The sequence below is a fragment of the Cyclopterus lumpus genome, chromosome 12 (assembly GCF_009769545.1).
Source record: "Cyclopterus lumpus isolate fCycLum1 chromosome 12, fCycLum1.pri, whole genome shotgun sequence".
In the NCBI taxonomy this organism is placed as follows: domain Eukaryota; kingdom Metazoa; phylum Chordata; class Actinopteri; order Perciformes; family Cyclopteridae; genus Cyclopterus; species Cyclopterus lumpus.
The window spans coordinates 4314446-4336894 of NC_046977.1; the positions used below are offsets into that span (position 1 = coordinate 4314446).

The 22449-nt window shown below is 42.9% G+C and overlaps 1 protein-coding gene across 1 annotated transcript; it reads left to right on the forward strand.

Annotated features, from left to right (window-relative positions):
- Positions 1-3813: 3813 nt before the first annotated feature.
- On the forward strand, positions 3814-16420 carry lhx5 (LIM homeobox 5). The gene is made up of 5 exons (XM_034547198.1): positions 3814-4508; positions 6627-6850; positions 7623-7900; positions 10696-10861; positions 15917-16420. The coding sequence occupies exons 1-5, from the start codon at positions 4336-4338 to the stop codon at positions 16264-16266; spliced, it is 1191 nt and encodes a 396-aa protein (XP_034403089.1). The 5' UTR covers positions 3814-4335; the 3' UTR covers positions 16267-16420.
- Positions 16421-22449: the final 6029 nt, after the last annotated feature.

Genomic DNA, 22449 nt, shown 5'->3' on the forward strand with positions numbered 1-22449 from the left:
TATATATATATATATATATATATATATATATATATATATATATATATATATTTCAGCTCACAATGCAACAAAAATCCACTATCAGAAAGAGAGATAGTGTATTTTTGTTGCATTGTGAGCTGAAATGGAAAGGAAAATGTATATATCTTATACATATATATATATATATATATATATATATATATATATATATATATATATATATATATATATATATGTGTGTGTATATATGTATGTATGTGTATATATATGTGTATATATGTATATACATATATGTGTATATGTATGTATACATGTGTATGCATATATATGTGTATATGTATGTGTATGTATGCTTATGTGTGATATAATATATGTATATATATGTTTGTGTACATGTATGTATATACCATATATATGTATATATGTGTATATATACATGTATATATGCATGTTTATGTATGTATGTGTCTATTTGTATATGCATATGTTAATATGTATGTATGTATATGTTAATATGTGTATATGTTAATATGTGTATATGTTAATATGTATGCATGTTTACATATTAATATGTATGTATGTATATGTTAGTATGTATGTATGCTGTATATGTATATGTTTAATATGTGTATATGTTACAGTAATATGTATGGAATGTGTATATGTGTGTATGTGTTAATATGTATGTATGTTTATATATTAATATGTATGTATATGTTAGTATGTATGTGTATATGTTGTATATGTATATATATGTTAATATGTGTGTCTGTGTATAAGTTGTATGTGTGTATGTATGTATATGTTAATATGTATGTATGTATGTGTATATATTGTTTATGTGTGCTCACAGTGCTCACCAACAACCACACATAAGAAAGCTCCTCCTGAAGAAACTTCTCTTCGCTTGTTTTAAAAACGTAGCGCCTGAAATGAAATCGCCGCAAACGTTGACCTTTGACCTTTGACCTTTGCCCGTTCGGCCGTCCTCAGCGCGTAGATCCTGTAGGAGCTCGTGGAGGTTCAGGGTCTGTTGACGCGGCTCGGCTCCATTGAGGCCGACACGTGCAGCCGCAGAGGCATTTCATGAAGGCCTCAAAGAAAGAAAAGGGGGGTGGGGGGGGGGGGGGGGGGGACGCTCATGTGACGCTCAAAACATATTTGTTTGTGATGCTGTGAATGCTGCAAACTGTTGTACCAACAGAGCTCACATCCTCCATGGAGAGATGAATAGATATACGGAGCTTATGCTGTTCATAAAACGGTTCATAAACACTACGAACGCTGATGAATCCTCCTTCCCGTGACTCTTTTTTTACTCAAAGTCTCTCTGATCTTTCTTCTGTAAAAAAATGTTTTGCGACGATGCAAAAGAGCTTAAAATGAGTTCCAGTTGCGAAGATGTTTTTTATTGAGAAATGTTTTACTGTGTTGAAGACGTCCTACATTTAACGAGCAAAAACATTATTTAATAACGCGTCAACGGCACCTATATCATTGTCTATAACATATAATCCACGACGCGAATCTATAAAACCAGGAGAAAACCTCGCGGGGGGGAAGAAGCGTCAAAGGGAAATCAGATGTAAAGAGTAGAAGAATTGATTTGGTGCGTGCCGGAGGTCAAGTGTGTGTGTGTGTGTGTGTGTGTGTGTGTGTGTGTGTGGGGGGGGGGGGGGGGTCAAGGTCAAGGTTTAGCCACGTTTTTCAATCTACCAGCACAGCAACGTGTGTCAGGATCGACTGTACAGAGGCAACGTGTGAGGTGTGTGTGATGCAGGAGTTCCCCCGTCGAAAGGAGAAGGGAGCCTGTTGCCGTCGGTACCTTGGACAGCTCCCTCGTCTCCACAGGTGAGTGCCTCGCTGTTGGGGGGAGCGGGGGGGGGGGGGAGGTGTGCACAGCCGAGCAAAAGCAAACACCTCTTCTTTCTTTATGCTTTTGCACAATGCGACGTGCCTACGTTCAAACAAGGAGATGATTGCTTCACATGCTCTTTTTCCCACCGCCCCCCCCACACCCCCACACCTCCACCCACCGCCCCATCCATCCTTCCTTCTTCTTTTTTTTTCCCCGTCCCTCCCTTGTTTTACAGGCTGAAGGGCTCTGGGTTCTAGGAGCTGGGATAATTGGGGGAACCTCATTCAGCCCCGTCTCCACCAAAGCCTGGAGGACGGGTTGAACCTGCAGGATGAATCCACACTTCATGGCGTGTTGGCCGTAGTTTTACACACGAGAGGCGGAGACTTCTTCTGACGGGTGTATTTTTGGGTGCCAAAAAGAATAAAAGAGACGTAAATGCATGAAGCTCGGGTGGAGGTGGCTTTTATTTTTTGAAGTTGGTGGTTTGATGCCATGGTTTCTGTGCCCTTGAGCAACACAGGGACACTTTGTGAGCAAGAAAAGAATACTGTGTGTGTGTGTGATAGATATTAGATGGATATATTAAAATAAATTATATAATATTGTTTGACACTTCAACAAACAATAATAATGGATAAATGGATGGATATATATATATATATATATATATATATATATATACATATATATATATAAAGATTTGGATATAGGTATATGGAGATAGAGATATATAGAGACCTTTATAGATAAAGATAGTGTTTAGATTTATAGATTTAGATAGATATATTCATATATATACATATATATATATATATATATATATATATATATATATATATATATATATATATATATACAGTATATATAGAGAGAGCTTTAGGTATATATATATATATATTTAGATAGATAGATACAGGAATATATAATATTGATATCTTAACAAACATTAAAGATATAGATTAATGGATATAATATTGATACTTTAACAAACAATAAATTATAGATGGATAGAATATAATATTGATACTTTAATAAACAGTAAAGATATAGATGGATATAATATTAATACTTTAGCAAACAATAAAGATATAGATGGATAGAATATACATATTGACCTTTAAAGAAGGGTCAATATGTTCCTCTGACCACATAATGGTGTAAAATGAGTCAGAATTCACACCTGATGTCATTGAACTGAATCCTCATTAACCCTCGAAGACAAAACCCAGCCTCCCCTCCACTAACATGAATTAGCGTATCGCATGTTTGCTTAACTGCAAACTAACAAAAAAAAAAGAAAAGAAACCCCGAGCCTGTTGGTAAATATTGAAACCCCCCACTCTCCGCTTCTCTCCCCATTGATGAGCTGCGGCTAATCCATCGCATTTCCCTGTAAATAGCTTTCTGCATGAGAAAAGGGGGGCCCCCGCGGCCCCCACCGGCCCGGCCCGGCCCGCAGTGTGATGCAGGGAGCGTTTTGTCACGGGGGCCATTATGAGGCCTGTGTAGCATTAGCGCGTGTTCGGTCACTCCCACCGCCGGTGCGTCCATTCACATTCATGCGCGCCCCCCCCCCCCTCTTTGCACGTTTTACAGGTATTTCCCTCTGACCTGTATCGCGTTTTGTGGACTTTCAAGTTTAAGGTCCGATCACAAATGTTGCAGAATGGAGGAGGGGGGGGTTCTTTAACCCCCTTATGAAGTCAGTGATGCCCCCGTGGAAAAACCTTCCACGTGCATCCGCAGGCCCCCCCATGCATGGTTGTGATTTCTGGGTTCGCTCGGAGGCTATACAGCTATGAACGCGTAACCATAACAACCGCGTTCTGATTGGCTCTCCCTGCACGGAAAAGGAGGGTGGTGTGTGTGTGGGGGGGGGGGGAGGGGGTGAATTAACAAGGGCGTCATCCAATGTGACGCCGCGTCGCGCTGTTGGCAAAAAAAAAAAAAAAAAAAAAAAAAAGAAACGTGACAACCCGAGCACTGTGATGCGAAAGTGGCGGCGCGAGGTGAGCCCGAGAGGAAATGACTGGACACCAAAACAAAGCGCGAGCTAAACACGGGATGAAATATCAGAATTATTTATAATAATAATAATCGCGTTAAAAGAAAACATGCTGTTTTTAGCTGCGCGCGCGTGAGAGAACATGTGCGGTTCGTCCGTTACGCAGACCGTCAGCTGGCGCGGCTGAAATCCTCCTCAACCTCTGGATTGTGGATTGTGACAAGTGCCAGGAACCGATCCAGGACCAGGACTACAACAGTTACCGGGGATCTCTCTCTTCGTTGCCTTTATTTTTTTTTGGGGGGGGGGGGTTGTTGTTGGTGGTGGTGGTGGTGGGGGGGGAGACGGGAGCTTCCTTAAACTTTTCGCCTGACAGCACACCTCCCCCGGAGCCAAGACGTTGTTCCGCGTGGACCCGGGTCGCCCCAGTCCGAGCAGCGCAGTCCGTGTGGGAAGGTCGGCACTCTGCACCCTGCAGGCCGGAGACATGATGGTCCACTGCGCCGGGTGCGAACGGCCCATCCTGGACCGGTTCCTCCTCAACGTGCTGGACCGAGCGTGGCACGCCAAGTGCGTCCAGTGCTGCGAGTGCAACTGCAACCTCACCGAGAAGTGCTTCTCCAGGGACGGGAAGCTCTATTGCAAAATGGACTTTTTCAGGTAACAAGGGAGCGAGAGGGAGAGAGAGGGAGTCCGGGTTCAGGGCTCCTTCTGGTTTCAGTTGACAAGCTTAAAGATTATTTGTTATATGGACGCAGCATTGATAACAAATGTTGAAATGTATGAGGAGAAGGACCAGCAATAAGCATGTGGCCCACAATTTAAAAATATATGTACATGGGTCAAGGGTTAACTTCTTTTTTTTTTTTTAAATCTTGAACGGGGATAAAATTAAAATAAATGTATATATATATATAATTATTGTAAAAATATATACATTTATTTTAAAATGTAGGGTTTTAATTCGTCTCCAAACTGAAATATTGATCATATGACATGGCCCTTTTATTAAAGAGCCTCTACATTAAAACAAACTAATAATGTAATTTCACTCTGCAGCCGTGCATTTAAAAAAAAAAATCTTTTTAATATCGATTTCTTCCAAATCCACAACACTTTTTTTTTTCTTCCCCATCAGACTATTAACCGGTTCACAATACCCCCCCCCCCCCACACACACACACACACACACACACACACACGCACACAAAAAAGAAGCGTCTCAGGTAATTGAGTGATAAGTGAAGCCCTTGCTTGTCCCGTCGCACTCTCTTAGCATCATTTTCATTCGTATGCGTGTCAGTTATTTTCTCCCAAATTGTCTAATGACATGTGAGGCGCATTAGCCTTTGTCCGCGCGGGCTGTTTGTTGGCCTCGCGCGGCCTCGGCCATCATATTACTGCAGGTTCCCATCAAGCGGTGGATTTAAATGGACGGCCATTAGCCGGGCGAAACAGTAATCACCTTAATATGTCCATTTGTTGTGTAAGTAGAGTTGTGTCCTTTCGCTGGTGGGGCCGGGGGGGGGGGGGGGGGGAGGCCATGCATGTGAAAAGAGGGACAGCGGAGCGATACCTTTGCAAATGGAGAGACAAGCCTACATTAGTGTTAAAACAATGCTCCACAAAAGGAGTGCTTGCTTTCACCCAGAGGCTTAAGCCCCCCCCCCAATAGAGGCCGACTGTAAACCCAGGTAGAGTAGGCCCACAGTGCCCCCCCCCTCCCCCCTCAAACTCCTCATATTAATAAAAAGCTCCGATGCACGTGACTCCCTAAATAACACTCAGGTGTGTTTTATTTCACCGCCCTCCAACACGATGTTACAACAACAACAAAAAGTCCCCACCTCTTCTCCCAAATCAGGAGGATTATTTTTTTTCGGGGGGGGGGGGGGGGGGGGGGGTATTTGTGTATCAAATTGATGAGACTTCTTCCCACTCGGTATTTAAGCGGGTGAATATGGATTAAGAGAAGATTTCCACGCTAAGATGCTCCCACTCTGCTTAATCCTGTCATATATCCGCGGCTACAATGTGTTGATTGTCACTAATGCGTTCTGCGTGGGGTTATTGTCGGAGCACCTCCATCAGAATAACAAGCACGCGGAGTTTTTTTTATAGATCCTTAAAAAATAATAATAATATATATATGTATATATATATATACATATATATATATATATATATATATATATATATATATGAGAAAATAAAAAGGAAGCAAAATCGGATTTTATTTTTTTTATTTGGTATTATTTCCGTTTGAATGATCCTCTCTATTTACACCCTCTATCCAAAATATAGACAGGTATTTTCTTGTGTTAATTACGTAATACTTACCAAATATATACTTATACTATATACTTAAATATATATATATATATATATATATATATATATATATATATATATATATATATATATATATATATATGGATATGCATGGGTTTTGACCGGAATGGTGAGACATTTCCCTAAAAAGTGTTATTTGTTGATGTTTTAATTTTATTACTATAATTAATATTGTTATGCTGGTACTCTTTTATATATTATTAGATTGGAAATAATATTTTTGCATCATTATCATTTGAATGATGTATTCCTCTCAAGCTGTTGTATTAATACCACATTTTATTGTCTCTGATGTGCACATTTTCGGACATAAAATGCCAATTTATTTATATTATTATTATTATATGACGTGTTTGGATTAAAATAAAATAAAAACACACACGCACACAAACATCAACGTAACGTTCATGTGTTGGTGTCGCGCAGGCGGTTTGGCACTAAGTGCGCGGGCTGTCTGCAGGGCATCTCGCCGAACGACCTGGTGCGCAAAGCCCGCAGCAAGGTGTTCCACCTGAACTGCTTCACCTGCATGGTGTGCAACAAGCAGCTGTCCACGGGAGAGGAGCTCTACGTCGTGGACGAGAACAAGTTCGTGTGCAAAGAAGATTACTCGAGCTCCGGGGCCATCAAGGAAGTCAACTTGAACTCAGGTAAATCAGCGCGATGACATACCTTTTTTTTTTATATGCATACATATATATATATATTTGTTTGTGCGTGTACATATTATATAAATGCATAACAAAAAAAAGTGTAGGAGGGGGGGGCGGGGGGGCTTCAATTGACCCGCACGATTCTGTTTGTGTCGGAACATTTGCAGCAGTCCGTGGAGATCTTTTCACAACAACCTTGTTCAGATGAATGGCTTCAATATGTACCTTGCACGAGACAATGGTTTCTATTATTGTACAGTGGGCTCCGCTGGGGATGAGTGTGTTATTCTGACCGCGCGCGCGGCTCCTTTCGCCGCTGTCTATTCATCCTTATCGACGAGGACCGAAACCCCCCACAGCCCGATACCTCACTCCCTTCATACATATATATGTATACTGTATATAGAGCCATGTTCTTTTATTATTATTATTACACATTGTTTTCTGCTTGTAATGACAAATATATATATATATATATTTTTTTTAGCTTGTTAGGCATCAACTCTGCACAAAAATAAATGTATATAAATATTTATATTTTGTGTTTAAACGACAGGCACGAAAATGCATTCAAAATAAATTAAAAAATCTCATTATTTCGTCATATTTTCGATGCATATTTTCCAGCGTTGCAGCTGTGCATCTCCAGGCCTAATTAAAGCACCCCCCCCCCCCCCACCCTCCCTCCTCCTCCCTGACATTTCGGATCCTGACCTTCCTCTTGTTTGCCCCCCCCCCCCCCCCCCCCCCCCCCCCCCCCCCCCATCAGTGTCGTCGTGTACAGATAGGAGTTTATCGCCGGATCTGCAGGACCCAATACAGGACGACATAAAAGAGACGGACAATTCCACGTCCTCAGATAAGGAAACGAACAATATTGAGAACGAGGAGCAGAACTCGGGGACCAAGAGACGCGGACCCCGGACCACCATCAAGGCCAAGCAGCTGGAAACGTTAAAGGCCGCGTTTGTGGCCACGCCGAAGCCCACCCGGCACATCCGGGAACAGCTGGCCCAGGAAACGGGACTAAACATGCGCGTGATCCAGGTAAGACACGGTGCCAACGCGTGACGAGACCACCACGTGTTCTGCACGTGAACAGTTATGTTCTCGCGTGTTTGTGTCATATTTGATGGAATTTTCTTAAATAATAGTGATAGAAAAATACTAAATTAAATTGTCTTTAAGAGGCATTTGTCTCTTTGCATACATATTTAAATAGACACGTTCCTGTTGCCTTTAAAGTGAGTTTTATATTCTGACATAACAATGGAAACCCATGTTTTAGCAATGCTGTCTTTTTTAGTATTTTAAATAGACACAATTCGAATATTTTATTGCAGTTTTTGCAATAATTTATTAAGTTTATTTTCAAAATTAAATGCTCAATACATATATATGATATTTGATATATAATTTATACATATATATATATATATATTTATTTATAAAGATTGCCTTCCTGTTTGCATCCAATTTCCACGCATGCGATGTCCAAACCTGCAGGCATTTGTTTATGCCCTGAAATTAAAGATCTAGTAATCCAATTTACTGACGCGTGTGGATATAATAAATACAATAGAGCATCATTTATGTTGCGCTGCCAGCGGTTTATTCCTGTAATCAAAACGTGTTGCGCAGCCATGAAATCGCTAAGAAAAGGTTAGTCTGGTGTTTGCCAAAAGGGGAGAGGAACCTCAAAACATGTGTTTGCAGAACAACACCGGCGTGTTTTGGGCCACTGTCTGTCTTTTCACCCTCACACACACACACACACACACACACACACACACACACACGCACACAAACACACGCACGCACACACACACACTGTCTGGGTGCAGACTGTGTCAGGATGATTAGCACCATCTCTGCCAACTGTGATGTGGCTTTTTGTGCACTCACTGTAATTATCGCTGATTTCACAGATTTACATACCACCCTCCCCTTTTTCCCACCTCTCTGCTCTTACCCACTTCCAGCCTGTTTGCTCTGCCTCATCTATATCATAAACTGCTGCGTGTGCGTGTGTGTGTGTGTGTGTGCGCGTGTGTGTGTGTGTGTGTGTGTGTGTGAGAGAGCGAGAGCTGCAGAGCTCAAACAAACAGCCAATAAATCAATCAATCAATGAATCATTCAGTCGGGCAGTCCATCCCTCTGTCTCTCTTTCTATGTGTGTGTGTGTGTGTGTGTGTGTGTGTGTGTGTGTTGCTCGGAGCCAAAATGGAGGCTCTCTCCGTGTTTCGTCATCCTCCTCGATGGCTGCGTGTTAAATACCGTTGCTCTCAACACGGGGAGCCCTGTGAGCATGTGCATGTAATCCCTAAGCAACGCTCTCTCGAGGGGAGCCGGAGCATTTCCATAAAAATGTACCCTACAGTTAGACGATTGTTCTCAATAAGCAGGTGTCGCCGGAGCACACAGAACAGAGCCTAAGTGGGTTTAGGTGTTTTTTTCCCTTCTTCTTCTTCTCTCTCTCTCTCTCTCTCTCTCTCTGTGTGTGTGTGTGTGTTTTTCGTTAATCTGCTGCACAGTGGGATTTTTTTTTTGTGCCTCTGGTGCAGCCCGGCTGGGGTGAGCACACATCATTATGCAGCAGTGATGCAAAGGAGAAACAAGATGTGTTACGAGCCTCTAATGCAGACATTCTTCCATATGGCGTGCAGTGAAATCCTCCTTTGTTCCTCTTCAAAGACAGTTTATCTTACGGGGAGGCGGCGAGGCTGCTTGCGCTCTGATTTGTAGCTTCCACTGTTTATTTTAACTTGCAGTGAGGTCCGTGTGTGTGTGTGTGTGTGTGTGTGTGTGTGGTTGCTGTATACACGCTGGTTAGCTGCTTGTTTTGGTTTTGCAACTGGAAAACGCGTTTTTTCTTTGTTGTTGTTGTTGTTGTTTCTGGTTCCAGTTTCTAATAATGTCTTTATTACACCCAGTCTTCATTTCTGAGTTGATTTTTGGATACTTTGTGCTTTCCAGAGATATATTATAACATTTTTATTACAGGAAAACACTTGATTGATCAACACTTGTGTACTTCTGATATTGCACTTTTCACGTTATATTACTTTAGTTTATACTTTCTCTGCAAAGCTGCCTTTTTTTTTGTTTGTTTTTTACGCTTTAACACTTTTTGTTTAACTTGCACACAATGTTTATTATTTATTCCAATAATCTCACCCTGAATGAATGAAAGTACAGTTTCAAAATACAGAGCTGTCGGACAATTGGGATGATTATGAGCCACCAGCAAATATGTTGTAATAAATTGTTTTATTCTTGATTATGAGCTCCTGAAAGTGTGTCTATCCTTGACATTTCAGTCCTGATTGATTTAATATTTCTATCTTGTGAAAACAAAGGCTTTGTTCTCCGAGTTTATCTGTCTCGAGTCTGAAATTCAACTCTAAAATGCTATTTTTCAGAATCGTGTGCATAAATCAGTGTTTTTTGTGTGTCTGTAAGACGGAGAACAACTGTAATACGGCATTATCTCCAGGAATAGTTCCTGCAAATACTGCAAATATATAAATATTGCAATACTTCAGTGGGGCCAAAGGCTCAATCAACAGTGTGTTTCCTCCTTTGTCAACAAATAGTGACTTCACAGACGTGTATTTAAATGAAAAAAAAAAAAATATATATATGCTTCCAACAAAAACCCTCTAACAGTGAACATGAAATAAAAAAAAGATGAGTAAAAATATCTAAAAAGATCATAATTTACATGAAGTTGATGCATGGGACATCATGACTCGTGCTCTTGCTGGAAAAGTCCTTTTTTTTAATAAAAAAAAACGATGACATCAGCTGATTAACTGTGACCTCCTCTGGTTTGGATGCAGGTCTGGTTCCAGAACCGGAGATCCAAAGAGCGACGGATGAAGCAGCTGAGTGCTCTGGGGGCCCGGCGGCACGCCTTCTTCAGGGGCCCGAGGAGGATGAGGCCCCTGGGAGGCAGGCTGGAGGATCCGGACATCTTGGGACCCGGCGCCTACGGCTACTACGGAGGTAAGAAATAAAGTCTGGTGGCAACATGCGGCGCCTTTGGTGCAGCGTTAATGCGAAACGCTCTATTGCTGTTGCGTAACTTTAATTGCAACCTTCAGCAGCACCGACGCGGCTGCACAAAGATGCGTTCCGTCTCCTGAACGCTGCACATGTCACCTCAGGGTGGCTGATTTGCATGTTTCTCTTTTCTCGAACATCCATCCATCTCTTGTTGAAGGGTACAACATGCGATCGGGTCCTCGATTTGACTCCAACCTCGGCGACTGTTCAGTGTTCGACTTCTCGCCCGGAGGATTTGAGTTTGAGGAGCGAACGCATTAAAGCTGCCTGACTGTCACATGGCGCCACTTAGCTGGACAGCTGGGAGGATACGTGTTGCCATCAGACACTGGTAGTGAAAGTGTTGCATCATGGGGGATATTTAAGATGAACCCCCCCCCACAGTTGTTGATTGAAACTCTTTCAGAACAGTATTTGTGGGATGTGATTCCTGCCTCCGTTATGCGATAAAAACACTTAAATTTGATTCTAGATGGGAAAAAAAAAATCTGCTGTTTCTTCAGCAAATGATTAAGGTATAAAAAAATACTTTTTTTATACCTTAATCAATTCCTTTTGGCTGGAGGAGATGTTGTGAATGTGTTGTCGCACTCATTCTCTCAATATTTGCTCCTCTGACTTGGAACATATGGAAGCTTCGCTTTAAATGTTTGTGGGAGGAAAAAAAACAAACATTTGTAGCTATTAAAATTGTGAAAGTTTCTTATGGAGATTTTCCACGTGTGAAAATGTGAAATTGACGATCAAAAGGATAAGCTACACGCTGTATGTTTTATTATCTGGAGCGCGATGTCATCTCCTTCTTTAAATCAATATTCCTTCAAAATAATTTTTTTAAAAAAGGAGCTTGTCAAAACCACTTAAAGAAAGGAAAAAATAAAAATCTGGATTTCAGGTTATTAAAGCCTCAGCTGGTTCGCCTGGATCAAGAAAATAAAAAACCCCAAAACAAACCATTTGGAGACAATAGCAGGTGGGCAGCATGTAGCAACACAACAGCAGCAGCTCCACGTTGAGCTGCAGGAATAAATCAGATGCGCCCGTCATGTGTATCAGCAGTTTCTTTTTTTTTTCTTCATTTATTCTTTTTTTTTCACGAACAGTCTGAGAGCCGTGGGCTTTCTATACAGCTCCTGCACATCTATAACTGAAGGGCCCGGGCATTGGAGGATACAATGAACTGGAGCCGTCAAGGCTGCAAGAGCACGAAGTGGGAGTGTGTGTGTGTGTGTGTGTGTGTGTGTGGGGGGACAAAAAACAGGAGGACAAAAAAACCTCCATCCCTCGCTCTCGTCTCTTGCTTTTCACACCCTTTTGTGCCGCGGCAGCACAGGCCCGGTCTGCTCGCCTTTATCCGAGCTCGCTGCTTCCTTATGTTCCTCTGCTGCTTGTGTGTGTGTGTGTGTGTGTGTGTGTGTGTGTGTGTGTGTGTGGTGCGTCCGCATGCGGGATTGCAATTATAGCTTGCAGAGCCAACTCCCCCCCACCCCCCCCTTCAATCCCAACCCCCAACCACACACATTCACCACGCAGGCCACAACACACGCTCCTTGTTTATTCTCAAGGTCGGCCCAAACTAGCAGGGGCCTGTTTTTTTTTTTTTCACGAGATCAAATAATTAGCTTGTTTGTGAACGTCGCGTCGCCTCTCGCTGATTTCCATTTAAAATGAAAATAAATATTTTTTAAAAGCCCACGTGCAAAACGAAGGCGACGCATTTGTTGATGTCTAACCTGTCGGCTCGCTGATTTGAGAGAGAGGTGGAGGAGGAGGAGGAGGAGGAGGAGGGATATACGTTGTAGTGCAACATCTGCAGCAGCGGGATGAAGTCGGCCATCGATCTCAGTTTAAGGTGCCGTTGGAACAGAATGGATTTAATGTAACTGGAGCGGTTGGGGGGGGGGGGGGGGGGGGGGGGGGTGAAAGGAGAATATGGAAGAGGTGAGGAACAGAAGGCGCGGGTTTTGTGATTGTTAATGTCTGCAGCGTGTGTAGTGGATGAGTCCTTTATAAGCTGTGCTGGTGGTATTTTTTCATGGTCAATAAGGAGATATAGTCAGATTGAATGTCTCTGGTTTGGGATTAAAGGAATATATATTTGACGTTTTGTTGAATATTCTTAATTCGCTTTCTTGCCGAGAGTTAGATCAGAAGATCGACACCAATCGCATGTTGGTCCGTCGCACACAACCAGAAGCCGGGTTAGCTTAGCTTAGCATAAATACTGGAAACAGCTAGCCTGCTGTTCGGACCAGGAAGCAACCTCCTCCTCCTCTGGTTGCAACCAGAAGTCGTGTTGTATAAGTCTGAGAATATGACTCCTCTCTTGATGTATTCCCTCAGTAAACACGAGTTCATGGTCTCAAACTCTATGTTCATTGCTTAAGGGCGGGTCCAAAAGGTGATTGACAGGTTGCTACCACGCCGTCGTCCGGTCTGGGAGTTGTTCCTTTCACGGTGTGTTTTTCACTTCAGGAAAGTTAATTTGTCGGCTAAAAAAAAAAGTTTTATTCAGCGGTTAGTTGTACCTCTTGTGTCACTTCTGGTTGCAAAAAAAGCAAGATGGCGACTGCCAAGAGGCTTCAAAGTGGCGGTCCACGAAACCAGTTGGTGACGTCACAGTGATTATATACATTTCTTATACACAGTTAAAAGGCAACAAACTCGCTACATGTTGGTCATGTGTCGTGTCATGTTTACACTTCTGTTTTTGTACACAATAAACAACACAAGTTGTTGTGCTAAGCTAAGCTAACCGCTTACAGGCTGTAGCTTCATATTAAACACACACACATGAGAGCGGTATCGATCTGCTCGTCTTAACCTCGGCATAAAAGTAAAGAAGTGTGTTTCCTAATGTTAAAGTGTGTGTTTTGAGCCAGTTGTGAGCATCCGGACCTCATTCTGTCCGTGTGGAGCCTCTCCGAGAGACTCCAAGAGGAGCTGTGGAGCAGCTGGTCCGTTGGTTCTGTCCCAACTTGTACTGGACGGATCTCAAAGTGGTTTGGCACTCAGCATTGGGAACCCGAAAGGCTCCGTTCAACCCAAATTATAACAAAAGAGAAAGAGTTATCTACATTGTGGCACTCTGAGATTCTTGGATGAAGAGTGCCTTACAAATAGAATGCATTATTATTATTATTATTACATGTAGTTTTCATTTATGTACGCCGTCGCTGTTTAATTATAAATTACGGATATTTCTTACGGCCCTTACAAAGCGATTATGCATACTAATACTATGTGTTTGTATCGCAAATGCTTTAACTTAAACTGGGACAAAGGCGTTGAGATTACATCCACACGATAAAAACGAGTGTGTTTTGTGATTTTCGTGACGGTTATTCGTTCCTATCCACCGACATCAAACATCCTGCACGCAGTTGTCCTTGGAACTATACTGAAGAAATATTTCCAATAAAAACCGCTCGCAGTGAGGTTTATTGATTATCCTGAGAATTAATTTTTCTTAAGTCCAATTTTCACCAGACACAAATAAGCCATTCTCTTCTGTATTGGGGGTGGAGGCAGAGACCACACACCAGTATCTTAAAACCAGGGAACGTGAATACTAAAGTATCTGCATAGCTCTATTTTACTATCAGTCAGTGACTAAATCAGGTTTTAGAACAGATTCTCAACCCGTCAACCCTTTTTGTTATTGGACAGTATTCACGATGCATTCCTGAGACTCAGTAAATTCATAAATAACTGAACAGAAATGAGGTATAAACACCTGGAGACATCAAACATTAGTCGGTTTATGCAGCGGCGTCAACATGTCAGTCAGTGTTAGAGGTGAGGTTCGAGAATGTTTGTAAAATCCGAGTGCGTGCAAGAGATTGTCTCTGAAAGCATGGACTTCGGGCTGTTTTCCTGTCATTAATACGCCAGTTTCGTTGCGGCGTGAGAGAGTCGAAATAGAAAGTCGCGAATCGAGCTTTCGCTCAAATGTCGCCGATTAGATTAACGACATTCTGTGCAGGCGCTCGTGTTCCCCAGAGGATCCGCCCTGAGTTCGAACATCTGTCGTGAAAAAAGGCGCCCGTACACAGACGTGGAATCGTCTGCGGCCGTTTGCTCCGGCTCGGTGCGAATGTGCACGTGGGATATATATATATATATATATATATATATATATATATATATATATATATATATATATACGCATACAAATGAATCTTCTTAATGATTTGCTGCCATTGGAACGGGCGTGTGATGCAGTAAAGATGGAAATGTAGTGCAGTGAACCCGTCGCCAGCCATTGAAGCTATTGGTGGTCCAACATCGCGGAGTCGTGGAAATACAAAGCAGATGTCCAGAGGAGCAATGATTCTGTATTCTGAAATTAATTGATTGCTCCATCGGCTGGCGATGAACTGGGATTTCTTTTTAAATATTTGACTCATGCTTGAAGTTTTCTTGCATCGTCACGTTCCAGCTTCCTCAAATGTGAGTTGTTTTTTTCTTTCTTTGCCTCTTTTCTGTAGTTTATATTGCCGTGCAGTCGGGAAACTGTGATGGGCACCTCGCACTATGCTACGATGACGTATAGATAATGAAGTCAATCAGGTAGCTGCTGCATGCTGGGAATAATGGCGTCCGATCGGGAAACAGTGCCACGGCCCGGAGGGAGATGGTTGCTGGAAGCTGCATCAGACATGACGGAGAGAGAGAGAGAGAGAGAGAGAGAGAGAGAGAGAGAGAGAGAGAGAGAGAGAGAGAGAGACGGAGCTGACAGGACCCGGCTGCAGTAGGGGAGGAGAGGGGAAAAAGCTCATTTTGGGGTTCCTCATCCGGATCCGGGAAGTTTCAATGGGGCAGGGGAGGGTGGCGAGAGGGGGGGGGTGGGGTGTGTGTGTGTGTGTGTGTGTGTGTGTGTGTGGGGGGGGGGGGGGGGTTGCACACACCTGCAGGGAAAGGTGATTAAAAAAAACAAACAAGAAATACATATTCAAAGTCTAACCCCGTGTTTTTCTCCCCGCCCCTCCGCAGAATACCAAGGTGATTATTACGGACCGGGGAGTAACTACGACTTCTTCCCCCACGGCCCTCCGTCCTCGCAGGCTCAGTCTCCGGCCGAGTCCCCCTACATCCTGGCCTCCGGACCCGGGCCCATGGAGGGCTCGGGCCACCACCCGTCAGACGACCAAAGGTTCACGGACATGATCTCCCACGCGGAGACCCCGAGTCCGGAGCCGGGCTTACCGGGCTCCCTGCAGCCTGTCCCTGGGGAGGCTTACGGGGGCGGACCCAGTCCTCCTTTCTCCTTGGCGAGTAACTCCAGCTACAGCGCTCCCATGTCCCACCAAGGCCAGGAGATGGGGGAGACCACCGCCTGGTGAAGGGACCGAAACCACCAGGGACCATTCCTGGGCTGAACGTCCAGCCCAGTTAATTCAGGAGATGAGTAAAAAAAAAAAAATATACAAAAATAAATACACACACACACACGTGGAGTGAAGCAAATCCAGATAACATTTTTATGAAGGACTTTTTAAAAAAAAAAAAATTCCAAAATCACGGGACTGATTTTCACAATTTGACGAAACGGATGGGAAACGAGAGACGGGACGTCCTGCTGGGGAAAGTGATATTTGCTGCCTCCCCCCCGGTAGACACTCCAAAGCAAAATCCCTTCCTGGATTACTGGACTTGAATTATTTAAACATAAAAAAGAAATTTCCACCCAGCGAAAAATGCTCGATGTAAAACGAAAGGTATATCTTCTAACACGCCAAAGGGGAACATCTTCAGTTCTCTTAATTTCTCACCACTTTTTTTTTTGTATTTTATTTGTTAAAAACGTTGCTTCCGAAGCAATATTAGTTGTTGTTGTTTTGTTTTTTTGTTCTGTTCGTTGCTAAGTTGCTACTCTACCCTCAATATTAAAAAATATGACAACGGACCAGGTTTTTTAAATACACGCTTTAATGTTCATACACAAACACGTACGCGCGGTCAATCGCTTTAAAACCTTCTCCTCCTGTAAGACTCAAAGGCTGCTTCTTGATAGAAACTGTACACACACACATGCACGCTCACACACACACGCACACACACACACATATCTGGCATTGACTTTCTCGTGCACACATCTCAGCTTTAAGTCCCTTAATGCACAAAAAGCGTTCTTGATCATAGCTCAAAAGAAGGATGTCTATACCATTATTCAAAACACGGACACAATTATACACACACTTGTACTCACTCAAGCGCGCACACACACACACACACACACACACACACCCCTCCAGCCGGCCCTGATAGTTCTGCTCTGCAGACTGCTTCACCTGACCTTCCTTTTGTTACTGTCCCTTTTTAAAAAAAAAAAAAAAAAAACAGGTTTTAATGGAAATGATTTTCAAAAGAACATTGAACCCATAATGGAGAATCTCCTTCAACAGCTGAGGTCTCCTTCCTCTAAAGAGAGGAAACAAAAGAGGGGGCAGACAACATCTGTGGCGGTACCTCCGTCTGCTCTGAAGCACTCATTGCCATCTAGTGGCCTTAAGACACACTGAATTAAAAACAGAAGGAGGAGGATATCGGCAGCGTCCGGCTGTGTGTGTGTGTGTGTGTGTGTGTGTGTGTGTGTGTCAACATCTTTGTGCTGCACAGGACAAACTTGTTGTTTTTCTCTAAATAATGACAATAGGGGGATTTCTTCCAGTTTTTTTTTTCCAGGGCCGACTGTCAATTGAAAAGACTTAAAAAAAAATCCACATTAAAAAGACACAACGCACACACACACACACACACACACACACACACACACACACACACACACACACACACACATGTTTCTGAGAGGAGACGCACAAACCAAACTTAGCTGATAGCATTCAATACACACAAAAAAACCTCGTGCAAACCCCCGCTTCGTCTCCGCGGCCTCGTCGTTTCATCGCCCCTCAACCAAACGTTGTCCACGATGAGTTACTTGTGTTTTTTATTTTTTATTTTAGATCATTAATTTTTTTTTTCTTCTTTTTTTGGACATCGTACGATCCGGAGAGAATGTGTCTTATTTCTGATGTATTGAGATATTCTTGGATACAAAAGTGAGCGTGTGTGTGTGTGTGTGTGTGTGTGTGTGTGTGTGTGTGTGTGTGTGTGTGTGTGTGTGTGTAAAGGGAGGGGGGGGGGGAGGGGTAAGGCTGTATTATTTCTATGTAAATAGCACTGGTAATAAAAACCTTCTCTTACAACTTGAAGAACTGGTTTCCTTTACTTTGTAGTGGTGTGAAGTGCGTTTACTGGTACAAGTACGACGTGCGAGGTACAATTTTACTTCATATCTACACGTGGGGAGAGGAAAATATTGCATTTTACACACCTGTACATTTATTTTTACAGCTATATACATACTTACTATATCGCTATCTTACTTTTAAAGAACAAAACATACATGAAATATAAAATAAACTACGTTAGTGAACAATAACAAGCGTCATCTCAACGTTTAAAGGCTGGGACAAGGTTGTCCTGATAGACGTTTTAATTTAGCATTATTAGAATCGTCTCAATTCTCTAATTAAGTATATATTTTTTTCAAGTTGATTAGTTGTTACAAGTCACGGCTTTGTTATTATTATTTCTTCACTCATTATGGCTTTATAGGGTAATTATAGACCCTTTATTTATATTTTACATCTACCTTTCTGTTAGCTGTTCAGCTAGCACGTCCTCCTCTGTGAGAAGCACAACAAGGTAAAAACACGACATTAACGTATTGCAGGTTTATAAAGTTTTGTTCTTAGCATTAGCATTTTGAGTCGAGTCCAATATTCTCTGGAATCAAATATCTGACTCTTTAGATGCTAAACTATCCACGTTATGCACCAGGTAGTCGTTTACAGGTAGCGTGCAGTTGGTTCATCAGAGCCTTAAGGATGAGACCAGAAAGAGTCAACCAAAACAACTCTTTTTGGTCAACTTGAGTCTCTTTTTCATAGTTTTATTGTCTCTTTCTGGTCATTTTGTCCTAATTTGTGTCACTTTGTAGTTCTTTTTGTAGTCTTTAGGTGTGTCTTTGTAGTTGTTGTTATTTTGCGACTCTTTGTACTTGCTCTGTGTGTGTTTGCGGTTTCTTTGTAGTTCTTTTTATGTCTCTTTATATTGGTTTTGTGTCTCTTGGTGTTTGTTGGACCTTTTTCGTAGACGTTGAGAGTCTTTTTTCTGCTTTTAGAAGACATTTTACACCCGTCTCTAAATGTTTGTGCTCATTTTGAGTCTCCTACTGGTTGGTAAGTCTCTCTTTGACTGACAGCTTGCAGGTGAAGGCCCCTGACACTCCGGGGCTCCTGAGCCAGCGATCCATCCGACTGAACCGGACTGAACCGGACTGAACCGGTTGGACTGAACCGGACTGAGGAAACATGGAAACACTCCGTTGAGATGGGGGAATGATAATTCTCTCCCTTTGTCACTAGGAGTCACCTTTCACGTCACACACATTCGTTTCATACGTTGTTAATATATAAAAAAATATTGATGACGGCAGCTTTAAGTTATTAATCGCCTTTAACGCTGTTCACAGAAGTGGAATCGGAGCTGTTTCTGAGGCCAGCAGGCAAAGACCCCAGACCAAATTCACCCTCCTTGCATGAAACTGACTTCAGACCAGCGCCTTCGGGCAGCCCTCTCCCTCACTGGGTACCTCTGACCCCCCCCCCCCACCCACCTCCTCATCCCCTTATCCTCCTCTTTATCCCCTCCTCTGGCTCCACATCCCCTCCTCTCGCTGTGGGGCCAGGTGGGCCGACGGTGGCCCAGGTCTGAAGTAATTTTCCCCCTGACTGGTTTTAATGTAAAGGGTAATGTGAGAGGAGACCTCTGTGTGTGTGTGTGTACGTGTGTGCGTGTGTGCATGTGTGCGTGTGTGTGTGTGTGTGTGTGTGTGTGTGAGAGGCGGGTGTGGTCCTCAGCATCTACCAGTCCATTACCAAGAAGCTCTACATCCCCTTTATTTATTTATTCTTCGTTCCCTGTGTTTACCCTCTGGAGTATTTGCCTCAATTCCAGGTTTTTATTTCTCCATCTTCCTCAGCTGCGTTTCTTCGAGAGACACACACACACAAACACACACAAACACACACACACACACACACACACACACAGACACACTCACACACATACATTGCACACCAAAACTTGTGCTGGGACTTGAGCACCAGAGCACCAAAACACCCTCAGTAACCTTCACCTTCCTTTAACCCAGCAAGCATCTGGTTATCACTCACACACACACACACACACACACACACACACACACACACACACACACACACACACACACACAAACCTACACTTCTTTATCATGCACGAACACATAAACACACACACACACACTCACCTACACCTACACTTCTGTGTCATGCACGAACACACACACACAGACACACACACTCACACACAGACACACACACACACACACACACACAAACCTACACTTCTTTATCATGCACGAACACATAAACACACACACACACACTCACCTACACCTACACTTCTGTGTCATGCACGAACACACACACACACACACACACACACACACACACACACACAACAATCCCATTAACATCAGTACTTTTGTAATGGATGTGTTTGCGGTGCTGCTGTGGGAGAGAGGAGAGACCTGGAGTAGCTGTTATAAATCACTCTCTTGTTCCCCCTCCCCCCCTAACACACACACACACACACACACACACACACACGCACACACAGGCCCTCTATCGGCATCACTACATGGGGCTCCCATTCACTAACTCTGCAAACACACACTCTCTCACACACACATGCATACGTGCAGAGCCGTTTTCTCCCCCTCCCACTCTCTTTACCGCCTGGGGTGGGGAAATCCTATTACCCTATGAAGAGGAGGAACACATCATTAATTACACTCACATACTCCTGTACACACACACACACACACACACACACACACACAAACATATATATATGCCAGCCAGCCTCAATTTGCAACTCACACTCACACATAAACTCTCACTTCGAGCTGCATCATGCTGCAACATTTCAGCTGCACCCCGACAGGTGACATTAGAGCTGAGCTGGTTTATCTGACAGCACACACACACACACACACACACACACAGACACACACACATACATATATATTTATATATATTTACACACACACACACACACACACACACACACACAGAGCTCTGCCTCAGAATATGTCAGGATGCGTGAGAGAGAGCCAAGTTACGATCGCCAAGAGAGATTTCGGGCGACATGGACAGGCAGATCAGGGGCCTGTCAGGGTGTCACCCTCAGATTTATCCGGAGCCTCGACGGCCTGTTCAAGGTTTACCAGATAGATGGGTGTCATAAAGTGATGCATGCGCACTATAAAAGGAACAGAGAGAGGAGTGAGCCGTGCATAGCCGGGCTGTCAGGGTGAGTGTTTATGTACCCAGGTGGGCACCTTAAGGACACATTAAGTCACGCCCCCAAAGTGAGGGGACGCAGCTTTTAATGACCCTGAACAACGAGTCGCACCATGTATTTGCACGTGGAGATTTGAACGCGTCTTCATTTTTCTGTCTTTATGTTACAAAAACAATTGACGAACGGCTGCAAAAAACAAACAGACCAACGCAAAGATTTGAAGCAGTCGAGCACATTCATGCACGTTGCACAGATGACTTCACATGTGCACGTGCACACGCCGCTAATGTCTTTTTTTATACATTATTTTTTTTTATATATGACTTCATTGGATTCATTGGAAACCCAGGATATAGATATAGTATGCTGTACACAACAAAATAATATTATAGCAACATGCATCCCACTTTTTATAAGATTTTTTATTTTTTAAAACATGACTTTTTATCAATCTTGCATCACTTTCACTCATTTTCATTTTCATTTTTTTGTACATTTTTTGTCTGAAATAAGACCAAAAAAAGAAAGCAGTGGTTTATGAAGTACTGACACGCGCGGTCACAGCGCCACCCAGTGGACTCAGGCCGTCACTGCACGGACGCTGACCCCGCAGGACGGAGCTTCTGACTACCAGGAGAGCCGCCATCTTTACTTAGCAGCAAGAAGGAGGTCCAAGCTGGGACTCAAGTATATTCTTTTTTTTATTCAGCGTCGACAAATCATTTACAAAGCATGTTAGTGTCAAGGCCGCAGGGCGAGGAAGAAATAAAATAAAAACAAGCTTTTATTAATTTCTTTTTTTTTACTCACTCAAAAGAAAGTCACGGCACCAAAACATTGTGAATGGTTCATTTGAGATTTGAACTCTTGTTGCATGTCTGCAGACACTAGAAGGATGTTTCACATCGGGATTTTATTCCTTTTGAGGGGAGATTTGTTTTATTGAAAAAGAAAACAATGATCAATGATGCTCATTTATGCAGGTGTAATTTGTTAGATACATAAACGTTGAGTCATAGCTCACTGGGTAGAGACTGTACTGGGCTCACGTCTCTCTCACTTTAAATTACAAGCCTAGAAATTATCGGTGCATGAAAAAATAAATGTAGTTA